We start from the raw sequence: 26,831 nt of genomic DNA, 5'->3' as shown, positions 1-26,831 counted from the left end.
ATTTTTTTTAAAGAGATCAGCTATTATATAAACAGTCAGTGTTATGGTGACAACCCACTCCAGCAGTTTACAGTTCCACAAGTTCCCCGTGGAATTAGCATGATACGCAAGTATCCGAAACAAACATCTCCTTACAAGTTTTGGGTCAGACTTTAAAGTTAGACACACACAACTAACTTGTGTGCAAATAACTGATTCATTTACCTGTAGTGGATGTTTGCATGCTAAGGTTGGTGCAAATGTATGCATCCATTTGTGCACGCCTCATTTTGAAACTCTGACCCTAGACTTTTAGTCTTGCATTTTACAGCGTGCCGTGGTATATTATCACAAAAATAGTATACTTGTCAATTGCCTTTAAGCTTTTATACTGAACATACCAAACAGGAAAAGGGTCATTTCAGCACATTTCCAGCATTATTCTTCAGGCCCATGATGAGCCAATCACTTACATAATAGTTGGCTTTTGTACAGCATTCACTCCGATAGTGATGTCACACCCATTATTAACCAGGGGTGGAGCTGGCTGGCTGCAAAGGCTGTTAGTTTCTCCCTTTTGTTACCTATTTCATATTCTTATTTTATGACACGCAGAACACAGATATTAAATACGTGCCATGTTCCACAGGGAAAGGAAAATGTGAAATTTTAGGCAGCTGGAGGGTTGCTATGCTGTTCAGCAGTAGATACAATATTACCAGAAGAATACATATAAAGGCATCACTCCACATGGGACCCAATCCATAGAAGGCACGTCATGGGCTCAGGAAAGTGAGTAAATGCTGAATCAGAAATGGGCTGAAGTAGTCATGTGCCCTGCTGGAGCATTCAGCCTGACCTCCAAGTTGTAACTTTTGGAAAAATTTCTCTGTCATCTTTAAAAACAATGACCTCAGTATACAGCAGAGAAACATTCCCCAGGATAACCACGAGTACTATGTTAGTGTGACAGAAGTGTGTGAAATGTGAAATATGAAATATAGGCCTATTAAAAAGAGCACGAGGGGTGACATAAGCTACTAAACAAATATTTAAGTTTACATAGCTATTGTGCTTGTGTTAATTCACGCTAAACATTGCAAAACAGACACACCTTAACTGTATACAGCTATACTTCCTCTCGCTAGTTTAATGATATGTGTAATACATACTAGCTTTAGTCACATGCTTTGTATCACAGACATCCTTCTACAAGAGTGTCATTCAGATTTCATATCTGTACACACCCAATTTACAAATCAGTGTGTGTGTGTACATATGTACCATTTACATACACCCATACACATAGCTTGTGTACGGGGACGTCTACACAACAAGATTATTCAGATTTTACATAAATAGGTTTTGTAAAACAGATTGTATAAAGTTGAGCGCACGTGGCCACACTAAGCACATTAATTTGGTGGTGTGCGTCCATGGTCCGAGGCTAGCATCGATTTCTGGAGCGTTGCACTGTGGGTAGCTATTCTGTAGCTATCCCATAGTTCCCGCAGTCTCCCCCGCCCCTTGGAATTCTGGGTTGAGATCCCACTGCCTGATGGGGCAAAAATCATTGTCGCGGGTGGTTCTGGGAAAATGTTGTCAGTCATTCCTTCCTCCAGGAAAACAACGGCAGACAATCATTTCGCGCCCTTTTTCCCTGGATTGCCCTGGCAGATGCCATAGCATGGCAACCATGGAGCCTGTTTTGCCTTTTGTCACTGTCAATGTATGTGTACTGGATGCCGCTGACAGAGGCGATACTGCAGCGCTACACAGCAGCATTCATTTGCCTTTGCATGATAGCAGAGACGGTTATCAGTCGTTCTGTACCATCTGCTGTGCCATTGTAAATTGGCAATGAGATGACGGTTATCTGTCATTCTGTACCGTCTGCTGCTGTCATGGGTGCCCCTGGCTGAGGTCGCCCGGGGGCGCAAAGACAAAAATGGGAATGACTCCCCGAGTCAATCCCTCCTTTATGGTATCTAAAAATAGAGTCAGTCCTGCCTAGAATATGGGGCAAGTGTGCTAGAGAACCAGTGTACCAGAGAGCACAGCCGCTCTGTGTCAGATCCTGCAGAAAACATGAGCTGCATGCCATTCACAGGGGGCGTCCCTGCAACAACCCTACCCCTTTCTTCCCTCCTCCTTCAATCTTCCTGGGCTACCGTTGCACTGTGCCCCCATTTGTGTGATGAAGTAATAAAGAATGCAGGAATAAGAAACACTGACTTGTTAGTGAGATAAAATGAGGGGGAGGCAGCCTCCAGCTGCTATGATAGTTCAGGCATGAAATTAAGCGGTGTGGGGGAGAGGAGCCCAGCATCCCGCTGCTATGATAGTCCAGGCAGTACAGAATCTTTTCTTTACACATTACAGGGAGGGGGCTGATTAAAGCTCAGCCCCCAGTTGCTATGATGAGGACGGTTACCAGACGTTCTGTACCATCTACTGGGAATGACCAGAAATCATTCCTATTTTTACCCAGGTGCCCCCAGCCAGCCTCACCTGAGGCCAGCCAGGAGCACTCACGGGCTCATGACGAGGACAGCTATCAGTCCTACGGCACTGTACCATCTGCCACCGGGGAGGGGAGGAGAGAGGATGCTACTGTTTACTGCTGCAGCACCGTGTCTACCAGCAGCATGCAGTATACACAGGGTGACATATAAAAAAGTCAAGAAACGATTTTTTCCCCTTTTCTATCACCAGGGGGAGGGGGATGGAATTGACGAGATAGACCCTGAACCACCCCGGACAATGTGTTTGACCCTACAGGCATTGGGAGCTCAGCCAAGAATGCAAATGATTTTCGGGGACTGTGGGATAGCTGGAGTCCTTGGTACCCCCTCCCTGCCTCCATGAGCATCCATTTGATTCTTTGGCTTTCCATTACGCATGTCACGCAGCACTGTGCTGTGGACTCCGTATCATAGCCTGGAGATTTTTTTCAAATGCTTTGGCATTTTGTCTTCTGTAACGGAGCTCTGATAGAACAGATTTGTCTCCCCATACAGCAGTCAGATTCAGTATCTCCCGTACAGTCCATGCTGGAGCTCTTTTTGGATTTGGGACTATATCGCCACCCATGCTGATCAGAGCTCCACGCTGGGCAAACAGGAAATGAAATTCAAAAGTTCGCTGGGCTTTTCCTGTCTACCTGGCTACTGCATCCGAGTTCAGATTGCTTTCCAGAGCGGTCACAGTGGAGCACTGTGGGATACCGCCCGGAGGCCAATACCGTCGATATAGGGCCACACTAACCCTAATCTGATATGGTAATACCGATTTTAGCGCTACTCCTCTCGTTGGGGAGGAGTACAGAAACCGATTTAAAGAGCCCTTTATATCGATATAAAGGGCTTCGTTGTGCGGACGGGTACAGCATTAAATCGGTTTAAACGCGTAGTGTAGACCAGGCCTACATGAACTATTCATACAATTTGAGGGATGGCAATTTTTGCAATCCTACCCCTATGAGATAATTAAGAGAACACAATTAATCAAAAACTTAAACACAAGTGTCAATCAATATAAATAACATTCTGCATTTACAGTTTTCAGTAGGGTGGCTGATTTCAGAACCAAAGACCAGAATCATATCCTGGGATCCTTTAAGGGCCAAGGTGAAAGTATAGTTCTAGGGCTTTCCTACACCATCTCTTCCAAGTAGACAAGAAGTCTTACCCTTTTCCAGCAGGTGGTGCAGGCTCCCCTTTAGCTTTCACAAGCGCTTTGTGTGGAGATGGTGTTGGGGAGGGAGAAGGGGAAGATGAGAAGGATCGCGACCTGGACAGTTTAAAAAAAAAAAAAAAAAAAAAAAGATTAGCTCTGGGAGGAAGAGAAGGGGTACATCATTCAACTCAGACCCTGGCATTGCAGAAAGGTTCTCTCACTTGTGGTCTCCAGGCCTTTCAGGTGTGTGGAGTACCCTCTTCTTATTTGTACCTTCTCCTTCCCTGGGTTAGGTGGCTATATTGCACTGGCTACTTCTAGTGGGACTAAACTTGTTCTCCTAGTGTCATACCTGCCCTCCGCTCTAGATGCCAGTATGGGAGATAGGAATTCTGAGGGAAAACTGGATGTTAGCCAGAAAGTGACTAGCTCTAAGCTATTCCATATTACTGTTTGGGTCTAAGCCCCCTCTGTACTCCATTACAGACTTCAGGTCTACAGGCAGGTACACCAAATGGGTTTTTATTAAGAAAGAAACTAGAGACTAGATCATGCTTGCAAGTGTGAATTCTATTTCAAGTCCTACGTATTCCTGCTCTGGTCCAGACACTCCAAATGCGATCTAGTCACTTAGATAGGAGCAAAAAAATGGGATGGACCAAGCACTTGCAATTTCCTGACATGTTGGGGGAACATCAAGCAGAGTATATCAGAGTCAAGTGCAGAAGTTATTTCCTGGACTGGCACTGACAGAGTCAAGTGACTTGCCAGTACCATGGGATGCTATAACTGACAACGATTGCAGCCGATATGAGTCGCCTTACTACCAGGATAGAAAGTCTCTTGCAGCCTAACATTTTCCAGGGCCAGAAGACTAGTTTGTTTACACAACTTTTCCTTCAAATACCAAATGATTTTGGGAATATAGCTGGGAGTTTCACCATTTCCTCACACAGTAGCAGCAGCCACGTTAAACGTGTCAGACTGATTGGTACAGTACAGGATGGCAGTGTTCTGCAACAAACAGGGCGAAGCACAGAAAAAGTGAAAAGTTAATTCCCCTTTCCTCTTGCTCTCTCTAAGTGCTTGTGTCTATAGAGCAATTCCTTAACTGGGTGAAGAAGCTGGCTCAAATAACACACTTGTATTTTCAGTTCAATCCACTCGGAGGTTACATACGATTTCAACCCTAAAGAGGTGCTCAGGATGGGAGCAATTCCTCTTACTATTTTCATTCCTGATTTGGGGAACTATCCTCACCCTCACCCAGTTTAGGCAGTTAGCAAACTAATAAATATGCCGGCATCCTAACAGCACTAAGGCACAGAAGTGTCATTTCCAAATATCGAAACATCTTTAAGACAAATACACACAGGCTGGTTCCTGTCAAAGACATTAATTCCTCTTCTTTAAAGGGAAATTCCAGTGCAGGATGAAAGAGAGTAATAAATACATAAAAGAATAATAATACCACCTAGCTCTGATATAGCACTTTTTATCAGTAGATCTCAATGCATTTCACAATCTTTAATGTATTCCTCCTCATAACACCCCTGTAAAGAGCTAATCATTGAAAAACTCAGGGGCCTGATTTTCGAAGCCAGGCATATGCCACTGCACAATTACCACAACTGGACCGGAAAACTAGACATTTGCATGCACAAATGTACTGACATAACTGGCCAGCTAATTTCACAAATAGCTAATCACAGATGCAACCCCAGAAACTGTGTGCGCACACAATGGGTGTACAGTTGCAAACACACAGTGCAGAAGAGGCAGACTTTTAAACAGCAAATAAAAAAAATAGTATCCTTATATGATGCAGAGTAGGGCTAAATCACCTTCTCTATTTAAAAACAGTGTGTGTGTGTGTGGGGGGGGGGAAACAGATTTTTAAATTTTTTTTTATCACTCTATCATTTAAAAAGTTGGTTAAATTTAAACAGTAATTAAATCAACTAACATTAACAAGTTATAGAATCTAGTTAACAACTTTGCAAGACTTTCATTTCCAGGTCTTTTAAACAGTGAAAATCATTCTTTCAGACCTACTGTGTATGAACGGGAGGTACAGAAAGTATCAGTGGGAAAGAAGCAATAAACAACAGCATCCACAGAGAGAACACCAGGCCCATCCACTGAATGGAGCTATTTGGTGAGAAAATTTTAAACACTCTTTTGAAATAGAGGCAGCACATGGTCTGTAATTATTCCAGTATTTTAGTTCCCAGTAATTATCTTTATATGCTAATCTTGCTATTTAAGATCATCATTGGTTTGACTATTTTTGTTTCAGATACTGGTTTTGTATCTGCTTTTAATACCTGAGTAACACCAAGAAAAGATTTTAAAACTAAGCATCCTATTTATTTATTTTGGTGAGTAGAAGAAAGTTGCAGCTGTTGCGTTAGAAGCCAGAGAAACAGTACCTGGATCTGCTGCCTGAGAAAGAACTGTGTCTGGAAGAGTGACTAGAGTAGGAGCTGTAGGAAGAGGATCTGGAACGAGACCGTGAAGAACCAGAACCAGAATAGGAGGATGAACGAGAAGACGACCTGGAAGAAAAAGATTAACAACTCATTTTGGGGCAAACAAATTTTTCATTTTCAGTGTTCAGTTTCAAGGACTCTCCTGAACATCATTCAAACCTCCCATCCCATCTTCAAAACCAATCCAGGGGCATATTACCCTATAGATCAATAATCTCTCTTCCTGCACCCCACACCCTTCATTTCCTCCTTCGATGGAGAGAGCTCTCTTGCCACCACCACACCAGCCATCTGGAACAGGCTGACCACCTTCGTCTGCCTGAGTGACTCTCCATCCCTTTTTGGGAAAAAGGCAGCTCAGAATCCAGCTCTTCTGTGTGGTCTTCAACCATGTCACCACCAGCTTGTTCCCCACTGGGCCAGGATGGCCTGACCACTGCTGATGTGAGTGGGGGAAGGAATCCAGAGAACGCAGCAGTTCTTAAGACACAGGTATGTTGGGATTTATTTTACCAGCGTTTTATACCTGTTTCAGACCCAAACCATATCAGTTTGGCGTGCTTTGTGTATCTCAAGTCGCTTGAGGGGAACCCAAAGTTCAAGTCTTTAACAGGAGGCAGGCTCAAGTCTGTGCCCAAACTCTCCCTGATTCAGTACCTGCTTTCTATGGGGCTGTTCTGTCCTCTACGGCTCTGTCTGACCCTGCTCCTGGGCTCCACAGTCTCCACGCTCCCAGCTTTTACCAGACTCTCCATCAGCCATGAGATCAGGCCCTTCCTATCGCCAACCCTCCCACTGCTACCCCTGGAATGAGCTAGGTTTGATTTATATGGGTCACAGACCCCACCCTCCAGAGCCTTTGCAGGGATTAGTGATTATAGCCAGCTGAACCTCATTCAGTTCTAATTTCCTGGGGTAGTCCCCTACTTACAGCTGCTTCTTGGAAGACTTTACCTTGCTCCCAATGACAGTTCACTGTTGCAACCCAGTAAGCTGTAACAAGAGTGACCAGATGTCCCGATTTTTGGGTCTTTTTCTTATATAGGCTCCTATTACCCTGCTGTCCTGATATTTCACATCTGCTGTCTGGTCACCCTAGCTGTAACCCATGTGCCCCACACCAGCATTTACAATGACCAGTGCTCCAAGCCTCTCCTCTCCTGTTACCACCTGCTTGCACCCCATTCCTACTGCTATACAGGTCTAGGAATGGTACATGAGAATATTCAACTATGCTCTAACAGACCAGCAAGACTCCCAAGTGCTTGTTGCAATGGCTGCTATATTGGACAGGTAACCATATAACAGGGATAATCCAAGGGAGGCTCATGTGTTAGCTCTCCCTCCGTCTCCCCTGCTTCCATTTACCTGGAAGAACCAGAGGCAGATGCCGATGATGCAGAGGTTTTCCGGCGTCTGCGCGCACGGCTGGGAGAGGCAGACATTCCAAGTTTCTTCTTAGGTGACTTGGATCGGCGCCATGGATCCTTCCATTCATCTGCTCTCTTGGACTGAGAGCTGGTGGTTGTAGTTGTCTCCTTTTCCTTCTTTGGTGGCTCAGGCTGACGGCTGGAAAATACACATGTTTTTAACTACTTGGGATTCTCCCACATGTATAAATAGCTTCCAAGTGGTAATACAATGTAAAACTTGATGGCAGGGGAGACATTCATTTCTCAGGTTCATCTGTTTCACGGGCTGCAGCCCCAGGCTCAGTCCGACAGCAATTACACAGAACGCAGATCATTTAGGACAGGTATGCAGAGCAGCATTAGGCTTTTGTTCCATCCCTCCATATAGCATTACTGTCCGTTTCCAATGTCACTCTTCAATATACGCAAGGTGAGTGGTGGACATGGTGATAAACCATGACTTGACCTAGGTTTTCACACTGCGTCCATCACCATATCTGAGCATCTGACTGTGACCCTCTGCATTTATTCCTGAGACTTTGCTGCCCACTGCAGGGCCTGTTATTTGTATTTTGATAGCCCTGGCTGGTACTGTTAGGGACTGAACTGACATTTTGTTAGATCTAGTACAGATGCATAGTATGAGTCAGTTCTTGCTCCAAAGGGCTGACAATCTAAACCAACAAATCAGAGGACAGAAGAAAGGAGGCATTAGCCTCTTTTTACAGATGGTAAATAGAGGCACAAAGGGTATGGCTATGCTGCAACTAAAATCCCGCGGCTGGCCCATGCCAGCTGACTTGGGCTGGCAGAGCTCAGGCTGTAGGGCTGTTTAATTGCAGTATAGACGCCCAGGTTCAGGCTGGAGCCAAGGCTCTAGGACCTACGAGGTGGGAGGGTCCCAGAGTTCTGGCTGCAGCGCGAGTGGAACTAAACAGTCCCACAGCCTGAGTCAGCAGGCATGGGCCGGCCGTGGGTGTCTAATTGCAGTGTAGACATACCTAAAGTGACTTGCTCCAGGGTCCCATGTGAAGTCTGTTGGCCCATTTCTCTCTCAGGGGGCTTGGGGAGATATCAAGGTGATGCTGGTTGTGTGTCACCTCCGGTGTAAGATCTACCACTTCATAACTGAATTTAGTCTACCAAGAATCTTATTTTAAACTGTCCAGAGACAGCTATATCTCAGAGACCAAGATTACCAAAGATCTCAACTCATGGGTGTTTCACCTTCTACAGCATTTTAACCCCCCACTCAAGAGCTTTTTGAAAGAAACCACCCACCAAATTCTCAAAAGACACAAAGGCACCGACTCCAGGTTCTGTTTCATCAGAGACAGCACCCCCTCCACACTACACACTGAGCATGAGCTTGGACTGAGTACACACAAGAAAGCACACACCTATCGCCTAGACAGATGCACGGCTTTCTCCCTGCTTACACTTCCTGGAGAGGGTTTTTGCCTGGGGAAAAAAAAAAAAAATCACAACAGGAAGCCTGGTTTCCGTATATGCTTGAGTTATTGACTCAGCAGTGAGCGTACAACCAGGCAGATGCCAACGGGGAAATGATACTTCTGTGAGGGCATTTCCATGGTTAGTCTTTCCTCAAGAGCTACCTGCTTACTCAACATATAGCAACACCCGGCAAACTGGTTCAACTCTCTGCTATCATCAACTAGTCCTGGCTCTGGTCCAGTTAATAACCTGCAGGGATATCTGACAGCCAGCATTCAAAACTACGCTAACAGGCTACAAAAACTCTGGACTATGGACGTTCCTGTTTCTCAGGTATCAGAGGGGTAGCCATGTTAGTCTGGATCTGTAAAAGCAGCAAAGAGTCCTGTGGCACCTTATAGACTAACAGATGTTTAGGAGCATGAGCTTTTGTGGGTGAATACATCCGACATGCATCCGACGAAGCGGGTATTCACCCACGAAAGCTCACGCTCCTAAACGTCTGTTAGTCTATAAGGTGCCACAGGATTCTTTCCTGTTTCTCAGGTGTACTTCAGCCCATCCTTGTTCAACAGCTACATCTCAGCTATACCCGGCCTTTCTTTAAATGAAAGTCATTCCTGTTATTGAGGCTGGTAGCCCACGTGACCTATCCTGCTGTGTTTTCAAGGGGATTTACACACATGCAAGACGCCATGTAGTCCATGGTTTTGTTGGCATGTAGGCAGTGAAGAGAAATAAAAGAAGCCAGCTCTTAGCTGCTTAAGAGGGTTTCTGACTCATTTCAGTCTGCTGCTGGCATGTGATGTGAAGAAAGACGGTCACAGCAGGGAAAGACTCTAGGTGCACGGTGACTGGTGAATGGAGAGGAAGCAATCAGAGACAGGGTAGTTTGCATGGGGATTTAGGTATTTGATCTAAACTTCAGAGCGTTTTGCAGCTTTGTGTCTCATAGGGCACAGAGATACCACACGGAACGGGAACTACATGTCAGCATGAACCTTGACCATGCACTTTGATAGTAACGCCTCTCTCCAGGATACCACCGCATAAGGTGCTCTGTGCCTATGAACTAGTTCTGTATCCTATACATGTGGACATTAATGTGTTCACTACTGAAACATCCAGCATGACAATGCTTCTGTTCCACTAGCAAAAGACTTTCATGATTAGCGGATTTGTTCTGCTCCAATGGAAATCTGTGTGCTACCTATTAATGCTCTGTCTTGCTGCTTTGCTGCTGGGGATAGGGTGAAAGACAATGGAGGATAGCTCATACTGCTCGTTAAGCCATAATTCAGTTAACCAATTTATCAACCTGTGGATTCCTTCAGATTAGCCCTATTCAAAATGAAAAGTGCCTGGCAAATGAAGTACATTCTGCTTTCATTTACAGTGCATGGATCTTAACGTAGTACATGAGCTCCTTTACAGCATCTTTCAGTTTGTAGTACTGAATAAAATAGGATTTATTCATCAATACAAATGTTTAAGAAAATCTATTCTCCCCCTACCAAAGTGAAGCTCCTGCTGAGGCAGAACTCAGAGGTTGTTTAGAAGCACACAGCCAAGTGCCAGTATAACAACTCAGTTTAAGAAGTCTGTTCCAACTGATGCTGCATGAGGTTATTAAGGAACCAGAACAGAATTAACCAAATTGGAATTTGGCCAGCACATAAAAGGAAAAACCCTCCTTTTGCAAAAAAGCATCCTGAAATCTCAAGTAGCAAGCGCCTCCATTTTCTACCTGATCCGAAATATAAAACCTCTAAGTAAAGAAGCACCCTGGGAAGCCTCAAAGTACAGATTAAAAGGCCCCTTCATTCTTTTTCAGTAAGGAATTGACTTCAGGTAGATCGTTATCAGGCACTCCAACCAATGTAAGAGTGCTTATACAAGGTGGCTGCTCAGATTTAACTAAATCAGTTTCTAAACTGAGTTAAATTAGGACAGCTGTCCAGGGAAGACAAGGCCTGAGAAACAGGTGAACCTAAGTCAGACAAGGTGGGGGAAATAACATCTTTTTTTGGTGGTGAGGGACAAGCTTTTGAGCTTACATAGAGCTCGTCTTCGAGTCTTGGCCCTGGTCTATACTCAGACTTAGGTGGGTCTAACTACATCACTCAGGGCTAGCCTACACTCACAGTGCTGCACGGGCCCAGCTGCACCGCTGTAGCACGTAGTAAAGTGCTATCTACACCAACAAGAGAAGTTCTCTTGTTGATGTAGGGACTCCACCTCCCTGAGAGGTGGCAGCTGTGTTGATGGGAGAAGCCCTCCCATGGACATAGCGCTTTCTACACCAGGGGTTAGGTTGCCATAACTACATTGCTCAGAGTGTGGATTTTCCATGCCCCTGAGCAATGTAGTTATACTGACACAAATTGGTAGCGTAAACCAAGCCTCGGGGGTGATATGGTGTTTGTGTCTTTTATCATTTTTCAGACTGAGTTCAATCGAGTGCATAGCGACTGCCTGATTTCACCCACCTAGGTGCTATTGGGGCATTTAGTGCACCAGATGAGGTACACCACAAGTTGTGATAGGTATATGTAGGACTCACAGATCTTGAAAGGTGTTGTGATGTGTGTGGGTGGGGTGGGGGGGTCATTGTAGCAGTGGAGATATGCCTGCAGGTTTTGCAGCTGTTGTTCTGGCAGTGTCTGGTGGCACTTTGAGCTGGTGTGTCCTGGTCTGTGGGGAACTTGCTTGTGATGATGAGCTTGGAGAAGTTGGGGGCTTGTTTGAAGGCCAGAAGAGGGGGCTAAGGGAAGATTTCTTTCAGGATAGGGTCTTCATCGAGTATGGTTTGAAGTAGTTTGATGATACCCAGTATGGGTTCCAGCGTGTGCGCGCACAGGGGGTAGGTGACAACTATGGGTGTGCGGTTGGAGAAGGTTTTATTTCTGCATTGAAGCACATTCGCTTGGGATATTTGGGTGGCCTGTTGAATGATGCGATCAACTTCTTTGGTGGAGTGTCCCTGTTTGGTGAAGGTGGTTTTAAGTGTGTTAAGGTGTATCTTGGACTTTCTCCTTGGAGTGCCTGGCTGTAGATAACTGATTTCTTGGTGTGTTTAGGGTAGTTACTGGATCTATGAAAGCAGATGTGGTGATCGTGGGTTTCTTGTATGTAGTTGTCTGTAGAGTTCCATTGTTGAAGTGGATCGTGGTGTCCAGGAAGTTGATGCTGGTGTGGCAGTGTTCCAGAGAGTTGAATGGAGGGGCGGTGGTCGTTGAATTTGTGGTGGAAACCTATGCAGGAGTTTTGGTTGTTGGTCCAGAGGATGAAAATATCATTGATGTCTCTCAGGTATATCATTGGTTTTGTGGAGCATTTGTGAACCTAAGTAGCAGTCAGAGTCACCTGTTTGGAGTTCACTGCCCAGCTGCATTCAGAGAGCTAAATAACAATAGGGAACAACCCTGCACTGCCTGGGGGATGGACTAGAACAAGATGTCTAATAGGTCTTTTCCAGCTCTAATTTCTATTAATACCTAAAGTGAGTAGATGTCAGCTGTAGAAACCGGAAGACACATTAATTTGGAATTTCAAATTGTGGTGATCAAGAAAAGGAATCAGGTTGAGCTTGGCTTTGCCAGGGAAAGAATAGGGAATAAAGCTAACTATGCTGGAAATGCAGTCATACTGTAGATCATCACTGCACACAGCTTAATCTGCAGCTATCGAGCAATCCACTGCTAGGACTTTTGTCATTTCATTCCATGAGGAAATTAAAAGAGGATGTCTGACCTCATGCCCCAAGTTCTCCTCCCAGTGTATTTATGCAAATTACTATAAGCATTTCTAATCTATGGCCAGGAAAATAACCTTAGAGAAAGTGTTTCCTTCCCCTCCCTCACACATGACATCGGTCTACAACAGGTAATGTAATCTTATCACACAACACCAAGTGATGTCAGTGCAGCTTCAGGGCTATTGTTCTGAAGTGTACCTATATTTTCATTTTTGAAAGAGGAAACTCCATCTTTATTATTTGAAAAGAATTATTTTCTAGCAGGAAGATAAACTTTTGAAGTGGCATTGACATCAGCACACATTCTCCAGCAATGTACAATGGAATTTTACAACAGGAAATAAAAACCAAGGACTGTTTGGAAGTATTTGTCTGAACAGCCATTAAGGTTTAGTAACTTAAAAAATATATAGAATTAAGCTCTGTATATATGTGTATTACCAGATTTTCAAGTCTCTTAGTATGCTATGGGAGATTAATGACTTCAAATTTGGTGATTTGCATGTGCAATTACCCAGTTCGGGCACGGGTGTGAAAGTCTGGTCCTTGCAGTGCTATCAATTATAAATGTTAACGTGCCACTGAAAGGGATGGGGACAGCTTGCATCTCTTGGAGCAATTCAGGCCAAGACAGAACTACATTCATTGTGTTTGGAAGCTTTTCTTCAAAACTACAAAGGACAAACTTTAAAATTCAATAAAGCAGATGCTTTCATTCTGTAGAATCTGAATCTCTGATCGAGACTGGCATAAATATATCTAGGAAACAGGACCTGTCTTGCAGGCTGGGTATTTGATATGTTAGAGCTACAGATTCCTCTGTTGCGGGGGTACACGTGAAAGTGTCTAGTCACTCTGCCTCATTCTTTACAGTAATTTTATCAGAGCGGCACACATTCCTTCTAGTAATTCCAGCTTTGAACAGCTACTAAGAGAACAATGTACTCCCTTAGGTCCACATTCAAGTCACACAAGCTACTTGCTGATCCCAGCTTATGTTCACAAAATCTTTCATTTTTATTGGAATATAAAATGCAGGTGGACAAGCCTGCATAAGTAGGAAGGCTTTACAGGGATGCTAAACTTTAACAAAAGCTACAGTCAATAGAAGCGTTTTCACTGAAGCCTTTAAAAAGTTTCATTAATTCTAAAAAAATATTTCTCTGCAGCAACATTGCAGCAGTGTGCTAGTGCACGAACTTGACCATAAGGCAGATTTAATAAAACTGGCACGGAAAACCGGCTAGTCCGTGTCTAGAATAAAATATAAAGTGTCAGAGAAAACAAACAGGAACAAGGACACATTTTATAAACAATCATTCATATTTTACATTTGTCAAAAATGTGAGATTTTAAAAATGGAGTGGTTAGAAGTTTTTAATCTAACAGTGCTTTAACACGGCAGCTACGATTACTCACAAAACAAAAAGGAATGTCAGATGCAAACAGCAGCCAGTCACACAATTTTGTATATTAGAATAAAATCCTATTACTGACTACAATAAAATATTGTACTGCATTTCTGAGATAATACCAGCTGTTATAATACACAGTATCTACTCAGAAAGGACACAAAAGCAACTCAAATCAAACAGCAATACAGTTGGTTAACCAAGACCTATTAGGAAAGATGACACTGATTGAGGAGCACTGAAAATTATGAATCCTTCTTGTTGAATGTCAGCTCTGACAGGTTGCAACGGTGTATGTCTCACAATCCTGAATCACGCTCACTTTGCATTGCCTTATTTTGAACCACTCCCTTCCGGGATCAGCCCTATTCTAACACTTTCCAGTTTGCAAACTGTGGCTGACCAGATGCAACTGCACTGGTTGGTTCTAAACTCAGAAAATTACACTATTCTCTGTTGCACCCACCACAGCGAGTAACCTTGTAATAACAATACAAGTTATTTTCATCTTGAATCACAAACTAGCTCAAGGTTCCCATAAATGTACAAATATATTTGTATTTTTTGGGGGTGATAACTGATACTGAAAAAACACTCAGGGATTTTTTTTGGAGGGGATGGTGTGGGAAGCTGGGTGAAGGATTTAATTTTTGGCCCTGCAGTACTGAGAAAATTGATATGAAAAGCAAAAGGACACCAGGAGAAATCTATGGCTAGCAGCATTAAGAAGAATAAGGAGTTTTTAAAGATACTAGGAAATAAAAGAATCCTGACAATGGTATTGGGTCATTACTAGATGGAAATGGCAGAATTATCATAATGCAGAGAAGGCAAAAGTGTTCAATAAATATTTCTGTTCTGTATTTGGAAAAAACAGATGATATAGTCATGCCATATATGACGACACTCTTTCCAGTCCACTAGTATCTCAGTAGGATATTAAAACAGCAACTACAAAAAAGTCAGACATTTTAAAATCAGCAGGTCCAGATAACTTGCCTCCAAGAGTTTTAAAAGAGCTGGCTGGGGAGCTTACTGGACTGTTGATGTTGATTTTCAGTAAGTCTGGAACTGTGAGAAGTTCCAGAAGACTGGAAGAAAGCTAATAATTTAAAAAAGAGTGAACGAGATAAGCCTGTATAATTATAAGCCTGTCAGCCTGATGTTGATCCTGGGAAAGATAACGGAGCAGCTATACATGACTTGATTAATAAAGGATTAAAGAAGGGTAATATAATTAATGCCAGTCAACATGGGTTGTGGAAAATGAATTTTGGCAAACCAGCTTGATTTTTTTTATGAGACTAAAAGTTGGGTTGATTAAAGGTAACAGTGCTGATACTTCTGTAAGACATCTGACTTGATAGTGGATGACATTTTAATTAAAAAAATAGGAAGACCAAATGAACATGCACACATTACATGGATTAAAAGTTGGCTAACTGACTGGTCTCAAAATGTAATTGTAAATGGGGAATCATCATTGGACAGGTATTTCTACTGGGGTCCCGCAGGGATTGGTTCTTGGCCATACTCTGTTTAACATTTATATTAATGAGCTGAAAGACAACAAAATCATCACTGCTCAAGTTTGCAGATGACACAAAAATTGGAGGACCGGTAAACAATGAAGAGGAGAAGTCACTGGTCCAGCATGATCTGGATGGCTTGGTAAGATTGGCTCAGTCAAACAGTATATGTTTTAATACAGTTAAATGTAAATGTCGACATCTGGGAACAAAGAATGTAGGCCATGCTTACAGGGTGAGGGACTCTATCGTGGGAAGCGGGGACTCTAACTAACAAAGATTTGAGAGTTGTGTTGGACAATCAGCTGAACACGAGTCCCAGAGTGACATGCTGTGGCCAAAAGAGCTATGGCAATCTTTGGATGCATAAAAAGGAGAATCTCGAGAAGGAGCAGAGTTTATTTTCCCTCTATATTTGTCACTGGTGCATCCGCTGCTGGAATCCTGTGTCCAGTTCTGGTGCACACAATTCAAGCAGGATGTTGATAAATTGGAGAGCGGTCAGAGAAGAGCCATGAGAATGATTAAAGCATTAGAAAACCTGCCTTATAGTGATTAAGCTCCTTAAGTCTATCTATCAGAGGGGTAGCCGTGTTAGTCTGGATCTGTAAAAGCAGCAAAGAGTCCTGTGGCACCTTATAGACTAACAGACGTTTTGCATGCATTCGACGAAGTGAGTATTCACCCACGAAAGCTCATGCTCCAAAACGTCTGTTAGTCTATAAGGTGCCACAGGACTCTTTGCTGCTTTTAAGTCTATCTATTAAGCTTAACAAAGAGAAGGTTAAGGGGTGACTTGATTACAATCTACAAGTACCTACGTGGGGAACAAATATTTAACAACAGGTTCTTGAATCTAGCAGAGGAAGGTCTAACATGATCCAATGGCTGAAAGTTGAAGCGAGACAAATTCAGACTGGAAATAAGGTATAAATATTTTAATGGTGAGAATTATTAACCACTGGAACAATTTACCAATGGTCATGGCAGATTCTCCATCAGTGGCAACTTTTAAATCAATTTTAGAAAAACATCTAATTGCTCTGCTCTAGGAATTATTTTGGGGGCAGTTCTCTGACCTGTGCTGTACAGGAGATCAGACTGGATGCCCCTTCTGGTGCCTTGGACTCTAAGAGGATATCATTCAATATTCGCTTTTACTATCCATTTTAGAAAAAACCCCCGGTGAAGACTGATGTAACAATTCTCAGCAGCATCTCCATTCCCAGCTACTACCTTTACTGCCAGGGGGCCACTGCACCAGACTCCAATATACCTGAAGTGTCATATTTGTTTTCATATTTCTGGCGGTTTGACCTTCAAATCCTCTTCCATCCCTCTCAATTTCCATCTTACATTCTGCTGGTCATAGTTTCTGTTCTATCGACTTCCTTTGGGGAAACTCCTGTGTTAACGCACTGAATGTCGTTTACTAGTAATTATAGTTGTCCATGGTACACCTGTGGCAAAGATCCTTACTATTTCAATAGTTGCATCATGCTTTCTGGCATGGTCTCTGTGGAACTGGGCTTTCTAAGCTCTTTAGTCACTAATGAGCCAAGGAGAATTAATTCACGTTCCAGCTGGAAATGGGAATCTGCTTATTATGCAATGTCCGGCTTCAGAGCTGCAGTGCCTGCCAGACAGCTACCTGATGATTGCCTGCATGAGGAATTTCATACGAACCTAGAACGCCAATAGTCTTCCACATCAAAAAGCCATGTGACAGAGGGAGGCATTGAATATCAGCAGCCAAGAACTACGAAAGAGGCTGGAATTGCCAACGGGTTGTGATTTAACACATTAGGGAATGCACAAGAGTCTATAAATAAACTAAGAGGACAGAATTACTTCCCCTATGAGGGAGAGGCATTTAGGTTAAAGATGAAGCAACTGCTAAGATGTTACATATTACACTTTGTAAATGGTTGATTCATAGAATGGTAAAATTAGAAATCAGTTCTATAAATAGCACTGAGTTATTTGTATGTAATGGAGGTAGGGAGTTGGTGAATTCTTATTGGGGCAGTATCACTAGGCATGAGGTAGAGTTTAAAGGGCTGGCAAAAATGTGCCAGTTGAGCAAATTTATATAAATATGCTCATGTTTCAGATTAGAACCACACTTTAAAATGTGTGTTGCAAACAGCAGTACACTGTAGCAATGTCCACATCGGCTGTTACTGCACGGCAAGCTAGTGTGCTGTAGTCACACACTGGCCTGCCAAGCAGTAATCCCTTGTGTAAACAATCCCTAGGATTTAAACGGCAGCTTCCTTTATTTGATTTGGTTTCCTGCCCTTCTCTTTCTACCTCCAATAAACCAAACCCTTGTAAATGGAACAGAGCTAGCGGCTCAAGAGTAGAGTCTACACAGCAGAAACTGGAGATCTGACTGCTTACATAAGAGTACTTCTAACATGCAGGAGTCTTCAATTGGAGCATTATCTCCATTGGAAACAAGATAAAGAGACAGAGGGTAGCTGTGTTAGTCTGGATCTGTAAAAGCAGCAAAGAATCCTGTGGCACCTTATAGACTAACAGACGTTTTGGAGCATGAGCTTTCGTGGGTGAATACCCACTTCCTCAGATGCATGTAATGGAAATATCCAGGGGCAGGTATATATATGTGTGCTAGCAAGCAAGCTAGAGATAACGAGGTCAGTTCAATCAGGGAGGATGAGGCCCTGTTCTAGCAGTTGAGGTGTGAAAACCAAGAGAGGAGAAACTGGTTCTGTAATTGGCAAGCCATTCACAGTCTTTGTTCAATCCTGAGCTGATGGTGTCAAATTTGCAGATGAACTGAAGCTCAGCAGTTTCTCTTTGAAGTCTGGTCCTGAAGTTTTTTTGCTGCAGGATGGCCACCTTAAGGTCTGCTATAGTGTGGCCAGGGAGGTTAAAGTGCTCTCCTACAGGTTTTTGTATATTGCCATTCCTAATGTCTGATTTGTGTCCATTTATCCTTTTCCGTAGAGACTGTCCAGTTTGGCCGATGTACATAGCAGAGGGGCATTGCTGGCATATGATGGCTTCAGGACCAGACTTCAAACTTCAGGACCAGACTTCAAAGAGAAACTGCTGAGCTTCAGTTCATCTGCAAATTTGACACCATCAGCTCAGGATTGAACAAAGACTGTGAATGGCTTGCCAATTACAGAACCAGTTTCTCCTCTCTTGGTTTTCACACCTCAACTGCTAGAACAGGGCCTCATCCTCCCTGATTGAACTGACCTCGTTATCTCTAGCTTGCTTGCTAGCACACATATATATACCTGCCCCTGGATATTTCCATTACATGCATCTGAGGAAGTGGGTATTCACCCACGAAAGCTCATGCTCCAAAACGTCTGTTAGTCTATAAGGTGCCACAGGATTCTTTGCTGCTTTTAAAGATAAAGAGATTCTCAGACACTAGCTTACTGTTAAACATTCCTATTGCTTCACTCCAAATATGTTACCTTATAAAACAGTTATCACCCTTCATTGGAAGGTTTACGTCAGATTTTAAAGCATTAAATTTTACATCTACACTATGTGCAACAATGTAAACAGCACAATAACCACGTCATTTCTAGCATTTGGGGAGGTGATTTGTTTTTGGTTTTAAACCAACCTACAAACGAAGCCAACACAAGTTCCTGTTTGGTTTTCTCCATAACTTCTAGTCGAACCTTTGCCTGACCTTTATCTATGTATTTCTTGTAATTACTGGCTGAGACAGGAGTGGGTCTGAACGAGTAGATTTGTTAATCAACAGTTCCTAGAAATAGCAGATATTGAGCCAAAAGTAATCAGATTATTGGAACCCTTTGGATCAGTGTGCTTTGTACCAGATGAAAACAAGGCCAGGAACACCCTCAGCTTCCCTTGCTGTATTTCTTTATTTATCAGATGCAGACCTATATTCTGGTTTAGGGAGTCAATACGTAGTTCACAGATCACTGTGAACCAGGAGAGGTTGTTCGCTGGGAAAAATCAAATCCATAAAGTGTGTAAAGATCGAGTACCACAAGACCATGAGCCTAACCTTCCTGCTATGGTGATAGTGTCCACTATTCAGACCCACGAACAGTTTTGAGGAGACGGTTAACTGAATTGAAGGTTGGTGAAGGGTGCCAGAGTTATCCCTAGCAAGTCCTAGGTGAAAGTTTCTCCATGCTGTCCTACCCCTGATTTGGGGGCAAAACTACCTCTAGCGCCACAGAAGGTAGTTTAGTCTCCATGGCACCATTCAGCCTGTAGTCTCACATCTGTGCCCGTGGACATGGTCATTAGATCAGTCGTGACAAACAAGACCAACACTGGCATTTCAGAAGAGAGGTAAACAACTTGCATCACGAGTCAAACAATTATAGATGACAAGATCTTTGCCATCACTGACCTAGCGCGAATATGAACCAGCAGCCTAAGAGGAACGAGTGGCAACTGAGGTAATTAAACTGCATATTTATATTCACTACTTCTAACATCTGTGTTTTAGCTGCAGTTTTTTACATTAATATAATCATATTGATAAGACACTTGAACACTTAGTATTTATTCGGGATAGTAGAAAGATTCTTAATAAAATGTTTTCCTGTTGGAAAATGGGATTTCATTTAAAAATACATCCAAATTTTCTATCAGGAAAACCTAAAAGTGTTTCATTTTGGGTTGGGTCGACATTAATCTCTGCACCTAGCTGAATCACAGCAGTACTATGTGGGAGTTCTAGTTCTGGGTCACTCATGGTCTCTATTCACACCTAGAGGCCCAGCTCTTCAGATGGACTAACTCTCCCATGATGCACTGCAGTCTCTATGACTGAGGCACTATTGTGGCTCAGCCACATGGAGAGACTGCAGTGCATTGCAGGAGGTGCAGTTCTGGGTCCCTCAGGCATCCATTTCCCCCATGAGTCTTGCTCCTGGACTACATCTCCCACCTATTTCCCAAATATTTCAACATTTTTGAATTGAAGTTTTATTGAACTTTTAATTTTGCAAACAGTTTTGATATTTTATTTTTTCCCTGACATAGGATGAAAACAGGTGTTGCAATATCAGAATTTCCAAGGGATGAAAATTCCATTCCCCCCCGATCAGCTCTAATATTTACATAGTGCTTTACAGTTAATCCAAACCCACTTGTGAGTTATTGTAAGCAGTAACCTGGTGGACAGATTGGGAAACAGGAACATAGGAATTCCCATGCAGGATCTAGTACTCTGTTTCTGACTGTGGCTAGCACTAGAGGTTTCAGAGGAAGGTGCAAGAAACCCTGCAACTGGCAGATCTGAGTAACCAGCCCCTCCCCACAGGGAAATTTCAAATTCCTAATTTGTAACGGAGATTGGCTTAATCCCTGAAAACTGAGGCTTTACGTCTTCCAATCCACTTTTTGTTTTTAGTATTAACTAGAACACTGGATATTTTTGTTATTTTTAAATATGCCCAATCCATCCTAGATTCTTGCCAAGAGTCATTTGCCAAGGCCACAGAAGGAGCCAATGTCAATGCTTCCATGTCCTGTGTTCAACCAGCTAGACTTCTGAGAAGCACATTAAACTCAGTTACCGTGGCTCTGGACTCCACAGCTCTACGCAATCTAGACTCCTCCCAGGTACATCCCAAAGACACCGTGAACACTTCCACCCAGAAGTTCTCTTCTCTATGTACAGCCTGCAGTGGTGAATGCCCTTGAAGCTCTAATCAGATGTTGCTTTAGCTCCATTTACTGGCTGGCAAAGCATATTCCCTATGGTCAGTGTGCATCCCTTGGAACTACTGCTTTTCCTACTTTGGAGCTCTATTGTCTGCTGCCCTAAGAGCATACATCCCCTCTCCCTGCTTGGCGCATCTCTGGTTAATCCACAGTACCAAACAAAACCAAGCATCAATAAAGGAGCACATACCTTGGCGGCTGTGGTGACCTAGGTTTTGGTTTTTCTTTTTCCTTTTCACGTTCCCTCTCTCTGTCCCGGTCTCGATCTCTCTCCCGGTCTCTGTGCTGTCTGTCTTTTTCATCTCTCTTCACTCGCTCCCTCTCTCTCTCCCACTCTTCTTTCCTTCGCTGGCGTTCCTTGTCACGCTCCCGTTCCCTCTCGCGTTCTCTCTCTCTCTGTCGTCGCTCCCGCTCCCGTTCTCTCTCTCGTTCCCGCTCCCGTTCCCGCTGTCGGTTCTCTCTTTCCCTTTCCCGTTCTCTCTCTCTTTCCTTGTATAAATAAAACAAAACAAGACAAGACGCGTTTACATCACTTCTATGGTTACACCTCCCCACTAATGAAAGTGTGAGGTTTTAAAGTTTCAGATTGGAAACAATTATACTAGCTCGCCAAAAATCAGCAGGGCATCAGGGGAACAAATGGAGTTTGTGTTTGCCATAATGTTTCAAAATTACTTAGGAGCTGTATAAAGACATAAAACACAGCATCAAGTTCATTTAACTTCACTAAAGGCAACAGAGCCATCAATGATGAACATGGACAATTATCTAGGCGGCTTCCCTTGAGAAGAAAGTTATACGTATGTGGCTGTTCACCTATCTTAGGGAGAAGGTCACACTGCCACACACTGCTACTTTGACCCATTAGCAATTCCTGAATTTTGCAAATGAGCATAATACAAAAAAAATCAGATGACAGTACCAAAAATGCACTAAGGACTAGCCACTTTTCTAATCTGAACGTCACAGAACTCTTAAAGTGTTATTTAAGTTTACAGGAAAAAAACAGCTACTGCTATTCTTCTGTATAACAAATACAGCTGAAAATCTTAGCATCGGGCAAAATTAGTTCTCATTACCAATGTGTCCCAAGGCACTACAGTCTGTGACCTGGCAACAGGTGCCAATATAGCCTTGGGAATACGGAATGGAAATACGAATGTTTTCAATGAAAACACTCTGACCTTTCATTCTATAAGCAAGTGGGCTGCAACAACGTAATAAGGAGATTCCCCCTGGATTCTAGTGGCAGACCAGTCAAAGCTGCTGCCTCCCTCATCTCAATGCAAAGTGACCACTGTACGCAAAGCCCAATTATCGTAATGGGTATTACATTTCTTAAATACCCATTTATCCTGGTGAGAGTCTACTTGTGTACATAACACACATGCCCAAATCCATCCATCTCTTTCTGTCCCAGCGGACAATGCTCATGCAGACTGGTCTTCATTCAAATCACTCCTTTAGACTCACTTCTTTGCAAGGCCCCCAAGCACTACCTCCATCTGTTATATGCCTTCTCCACCCCCAGAGGTAAGTGACAAACTAACTCCTTCAGCTAGGTTGTGCCACTAAGTTCTTCTGCCTTATCTAAAAGACAGAGCGTGAACTCAGCAGAACAGGGCCAGTATATTTGTCTTGTTCAGTGCTCTGCACATTACCAGAACTTAAATAAATAAATAATGATTGAATCGTTTTAGAGATTAGGGAAAAGTGTTGTCTACACAGTCTGCCAAAAGAGAGAAAAAAAAATCTAATGCCAATATATGTCTTATATGGTAATTGAAAACAAATGTATGTGAAGGACCTGGAGGAAGAGAGTGTGCAAAGTTTAGGAAAGGGTGCATGTTACCTTACTTACTCTGTAGTTACGATATGGGTCTGGATCTGTGTATTGCACCCTAAAGTTCTCATATTGTCCACCACGCCAGAACCGTTCTATTTCATAATCATAATAGGGATCTGTATAGGAATCAAGCCTATATTGAGAAAGGGGAGACGATTAAACAAGTAAATATCATTTGCATGTTAGGAAAACTGTTGCATTTATAAATGAAAATGCTAAGCATATTGACAGGGAAAAATATTCAGAGATTAATTACTGTATAAAATGGTTCACATACGTATCTGGGGAGAGGTTCAGAAAGCCTCTAAATATTACAATAATACAAAACTTAGAAAAGCACGTTCTCATAATTCTGCTCTCAGTTCAACAGAGGTGAATCTAGAGTAACTTCATTTGATTTCTACAGAGGCTACTTCATATATATTTATGTTGGTGTAACAGAGCACAATTCCCCCCCATCCATTTAAAGTTCAGCATATTTTCTCCCCAGTGCACAAGTGCAGCTCCCATCAAGGGAGGTTACCCATGGACCTGGAAAGTAGGACAGACCCTGGAGTCTCCTGCTGTTGTGTTCGCAGAGGTGATGTGTATATGACACTTGTGAATGTACCAGGAACAAGCATGTTGGGAGAGCTTTCTAGTGAGAGAAAAATATGTCACATGCAGACACTTTCCTTATGGGGCAAAGAGTCTAAAAGCCACCAGTCCTCTAGTATGCAAAGCTTCCTCTGTTAGAACAGCTTTACTAATACTATTTGGTATCTTTATGGCATGTACCCAATAACAACTAATCCTTGCAAATTAGATGGCAGATAGTAAGTATTATACTCATGTTACAGATGAGAAAATGGGTACCGAGTTTACTCCAGGGGGAATTCTGCGCCACCGTGTACGCACAGAATTCATGTTCCCCCGCAAATTCTTTTTTCTTTTTAGAAAACACATTCTGACGGGGAGGTGCTGCAATGACACCTTTCACATACCAGGGGCTGCTGTTGCACCAGAAGAGGGCAGCTTACTCAGGGCCAGAGCAGCCAGCCATGAAGCAAGAGGAAGAGAGGCTGCTTTCCTCACGGTACCCTGTCTGCAAGACCAGATGAGGTGGCAAAGGATATGGTGGGGAGAGAGGGAAGACGGACAGCACAGGGCACACAGGGCTGCTGGAGGTCATACAGACTGGAGTTCAGAAGATAGTAGTGGAGATGGATTGGGGCAGGGGCACAGGAGTTAATGGGGTGACAGGGATTGAACAGGAGTGGGGGTGCATGGTCACATAGTAAAAGGGGGGGAGAGGAGTGGCTGAGTGGGAGTGCATGGGAATGGGGCAGATGTGCCTGACTGAATGGGAGAGGCAAGGGGTCAGCATGGGGGAGGCTCCACAACTCCCCCTCCTCCCCCTGTAGAAAAATACCCCATTCCATACTTCTCCCAGTCACACCCAACAACCCTCCAGGTTCGCTCCCAGACTCCGGCCCAGCAATTACTTCCCTCTCCCTCAACTTCTCTGTTACCCTGACTCCCCCAGCCTTTGCACTGCTTCTAGGGGGTGCAGGAAATGCAGTTCTGTATTGTATTTTAAATGAATTACTACTAAAAAGTTCTGTTATAACATGCCTAGTAAGGAATCTATTTGTCAAAAAATATTTCTTGAATCATTTTGCTGTTTCAGACATACATGCTGGCAGATATTTCACAATAAATTACAAAAATAATTGAAATGGAAGTGATTATATTGTGTTATTTTGGCAAATAAGAGATGCAGAATTTTAAAATATTATGCACCGAATTTTAAATTTTTTAGTGCTGAAATCTCCCCCAGCGTAAAGGTTCAAGTAATTTCCAAGGCCACAGGAGGAAGCGGCAAAGCTAAGATCAGAAATCAACAGCTCTGTCTTCCAATCCCATACTCAGTTTAGTAGCCCGTACTGAAAGATAGGAAGGGTAACACTACCATCACCACCGACACCCCTCCATAGAATATAAGTGGCCAAAAAGCTAGGGCAGAGTGAGATCTGAGTGCTATCCTGGAGCCAAGTTATTATATGTATTTATTTCTACGTATCTTAAGATTTCCACATTTCTGCTTGAAGATGCTGATGACATTATATGTATATGGAGATACATCTACCTCATAGAACTGGAAGGGACCCTGAAAGGTCATTGAGTCCAGCCCCCTGCCTTCACTAGCAGGACCAAGTACTGATTTTGCCCCAGATCCCTAAGTGCCCCCCTCAAGCATTGAACTCACAACCCTGGGTTTAGCAGACCAATTCTCAAACCACTGAGCTATCCCTCCCCCCACCAAACTTATAATACAGCTCCAAATTACAGGTACCAAGTACTGAATTCAGTTCTAGATTCTTGCACCGCTAGCAGAGAACAGAGTCAGTGACTCATGGTTTTCAGATACAAAAACAGAAAGGTATTTTAAACTATATCAAAGGAGAAATTGACTTTTCAACCCAGCCCCACCCCAATGTTCTCCACTCCCTTCCCTGTAAGGTATTTATGTAAATTTTATTTATAGAAACATACACCACTGTTTTGCCTTCTAGGTGTATTTATAAAATTAAGGACATAACTTCAAATTTTATAATCTGCTACCAACAACTGGTAGCATCCAAAAATAAAAATATAAACAAACAATTGATCAGCTGCAGCCAACTTTGTGACAAATTGTCTGTAGCCTAATAAATTTGAAAAAGTGAAACAGAAAAAAATTAAGGGAACATTTTCATTTTCTTACAGAAAATGTTGGGACAGTACTGAAATCCGAAAAAAAACTACTTACCCATAGTTAACATTTTCTTTGACGTCCACCTCCCTATAATTTTTTAAAAGAGAGAAAAAAAAATTCATGAACTATTTAGCCATCTTTGTATGTCACAAAACAATCAAGCTATCAATGCTATGATCTAAATATTCAATAGTTAGGACGTGCTGCGATATGTTACTTGGCTCTTGCAATGATTAAGGGCTTACAAATTGCTGACATTTTCCAGCTTAAATTTAGTGGCTCAACATACAAAGCTTGCTAAGAAGAAAAAGTTATTTCCTATATCAATCTGGTTTCACAGAAGCATTCCTCTGGAATTTCCTGAATGAATTGGATGATCACTTTTTCAGGACTCAATTCACACTAGATTTATAAATTCCGTTCAACTTTGCTGCACACAAGTAAAAGGTTAAACTGACTATGTTTAAGGAGAGTACAAGTGCCTAGCAAAATGGGGCACTTGATGGAATCTCTGCCGAGTACTACTGCAATACTGTAAAACAATAACCTGAATACTTGCAGATTTAAGAAGACAGGTTTTACACATGTTAAAACCCAGTTATCAATCCAGGCTTTGTCTACTTAGATATTTAAGAATCTGTAATACCTGCATTTTAGTAACCTGTTAGTAATATTAGGGACATGTACTGGTTATGTGGGAAAGTTTTTCAGAATCAAATAGGGGGGTATGGATCAGTGTTCATGTTGTGCTCCCCGTCAGTACCCGTCCCGTGCAAGGGAAGCTAACAATCCAACCAGCGGACCAAATGTGGTTTTGAATCCTGGTCACAT

The 26,831-nt window shown here is 42.8% G+C and overlaps 1 protein-coding gene across 5 annotated transcripts in view; it reads right to left on the bottom strand.

Moving 5' to 3' along the window:
- The window catches only part of ZC3H18 (zinc finger CCCH-type containing 18), a 65,847-nt gene that overhangs the window by 12,680 nt on the left and 26,336 nt on the right, over positions 1–26,831 (bottom strand). For 3 of the 5 annotated variants that reach the window (XM_030581453.1, XM_030581451.1, XM_030581452.1), the window contains exons 7-12: positions 26,055–26,087; positions 23,270–23,396; positions 21,608–21,906; positions 7,518–7,718; positions 6,090–6,215; positions 3,670–3,771 (exon numbers count right to left, since the gene is read on the bottom strand). In XM_030581453.1, coding sequence (XP_030437313.1) covers positions 3,670–3,771; positions 6,090–6,215; positions 7,518–7,718; positions 21,608–21,906; positions 23,270–23,396; positions 26,055–26,087 — 888 coding nt within the window. The remainder of the gene's footprint in view (positions 1–3,669; positions 3,772–6,089; positions 6,216–7,517; positions 7,719–21,607; positions 21,907–23,269; positions 23,397–26,054; positions 26,088–26,831) is intronic. The other 2 variants (XM_030581454.1, XM_030581455.1) reach the window with 2 other exon arrangements.

This window comes from Gopherus evgoodei, chromosome 12 (assembly GCF_007399415.2).
Source record: "Gopherus evgoodei ecotype Sinaloan lineage chromosome 12, rGopEvg1_v1.p, whole genome shotgun sequence".
NCBI lineage: Eukaryota > Metazoa > Chordata > Testudines > Testudinidae > Gopherus > Gopherus evgoodei.
Note: the sequence above shows the minus strand (reverse complement) of the source record. Positions and strands in the feature narration are given on the sequence as shown.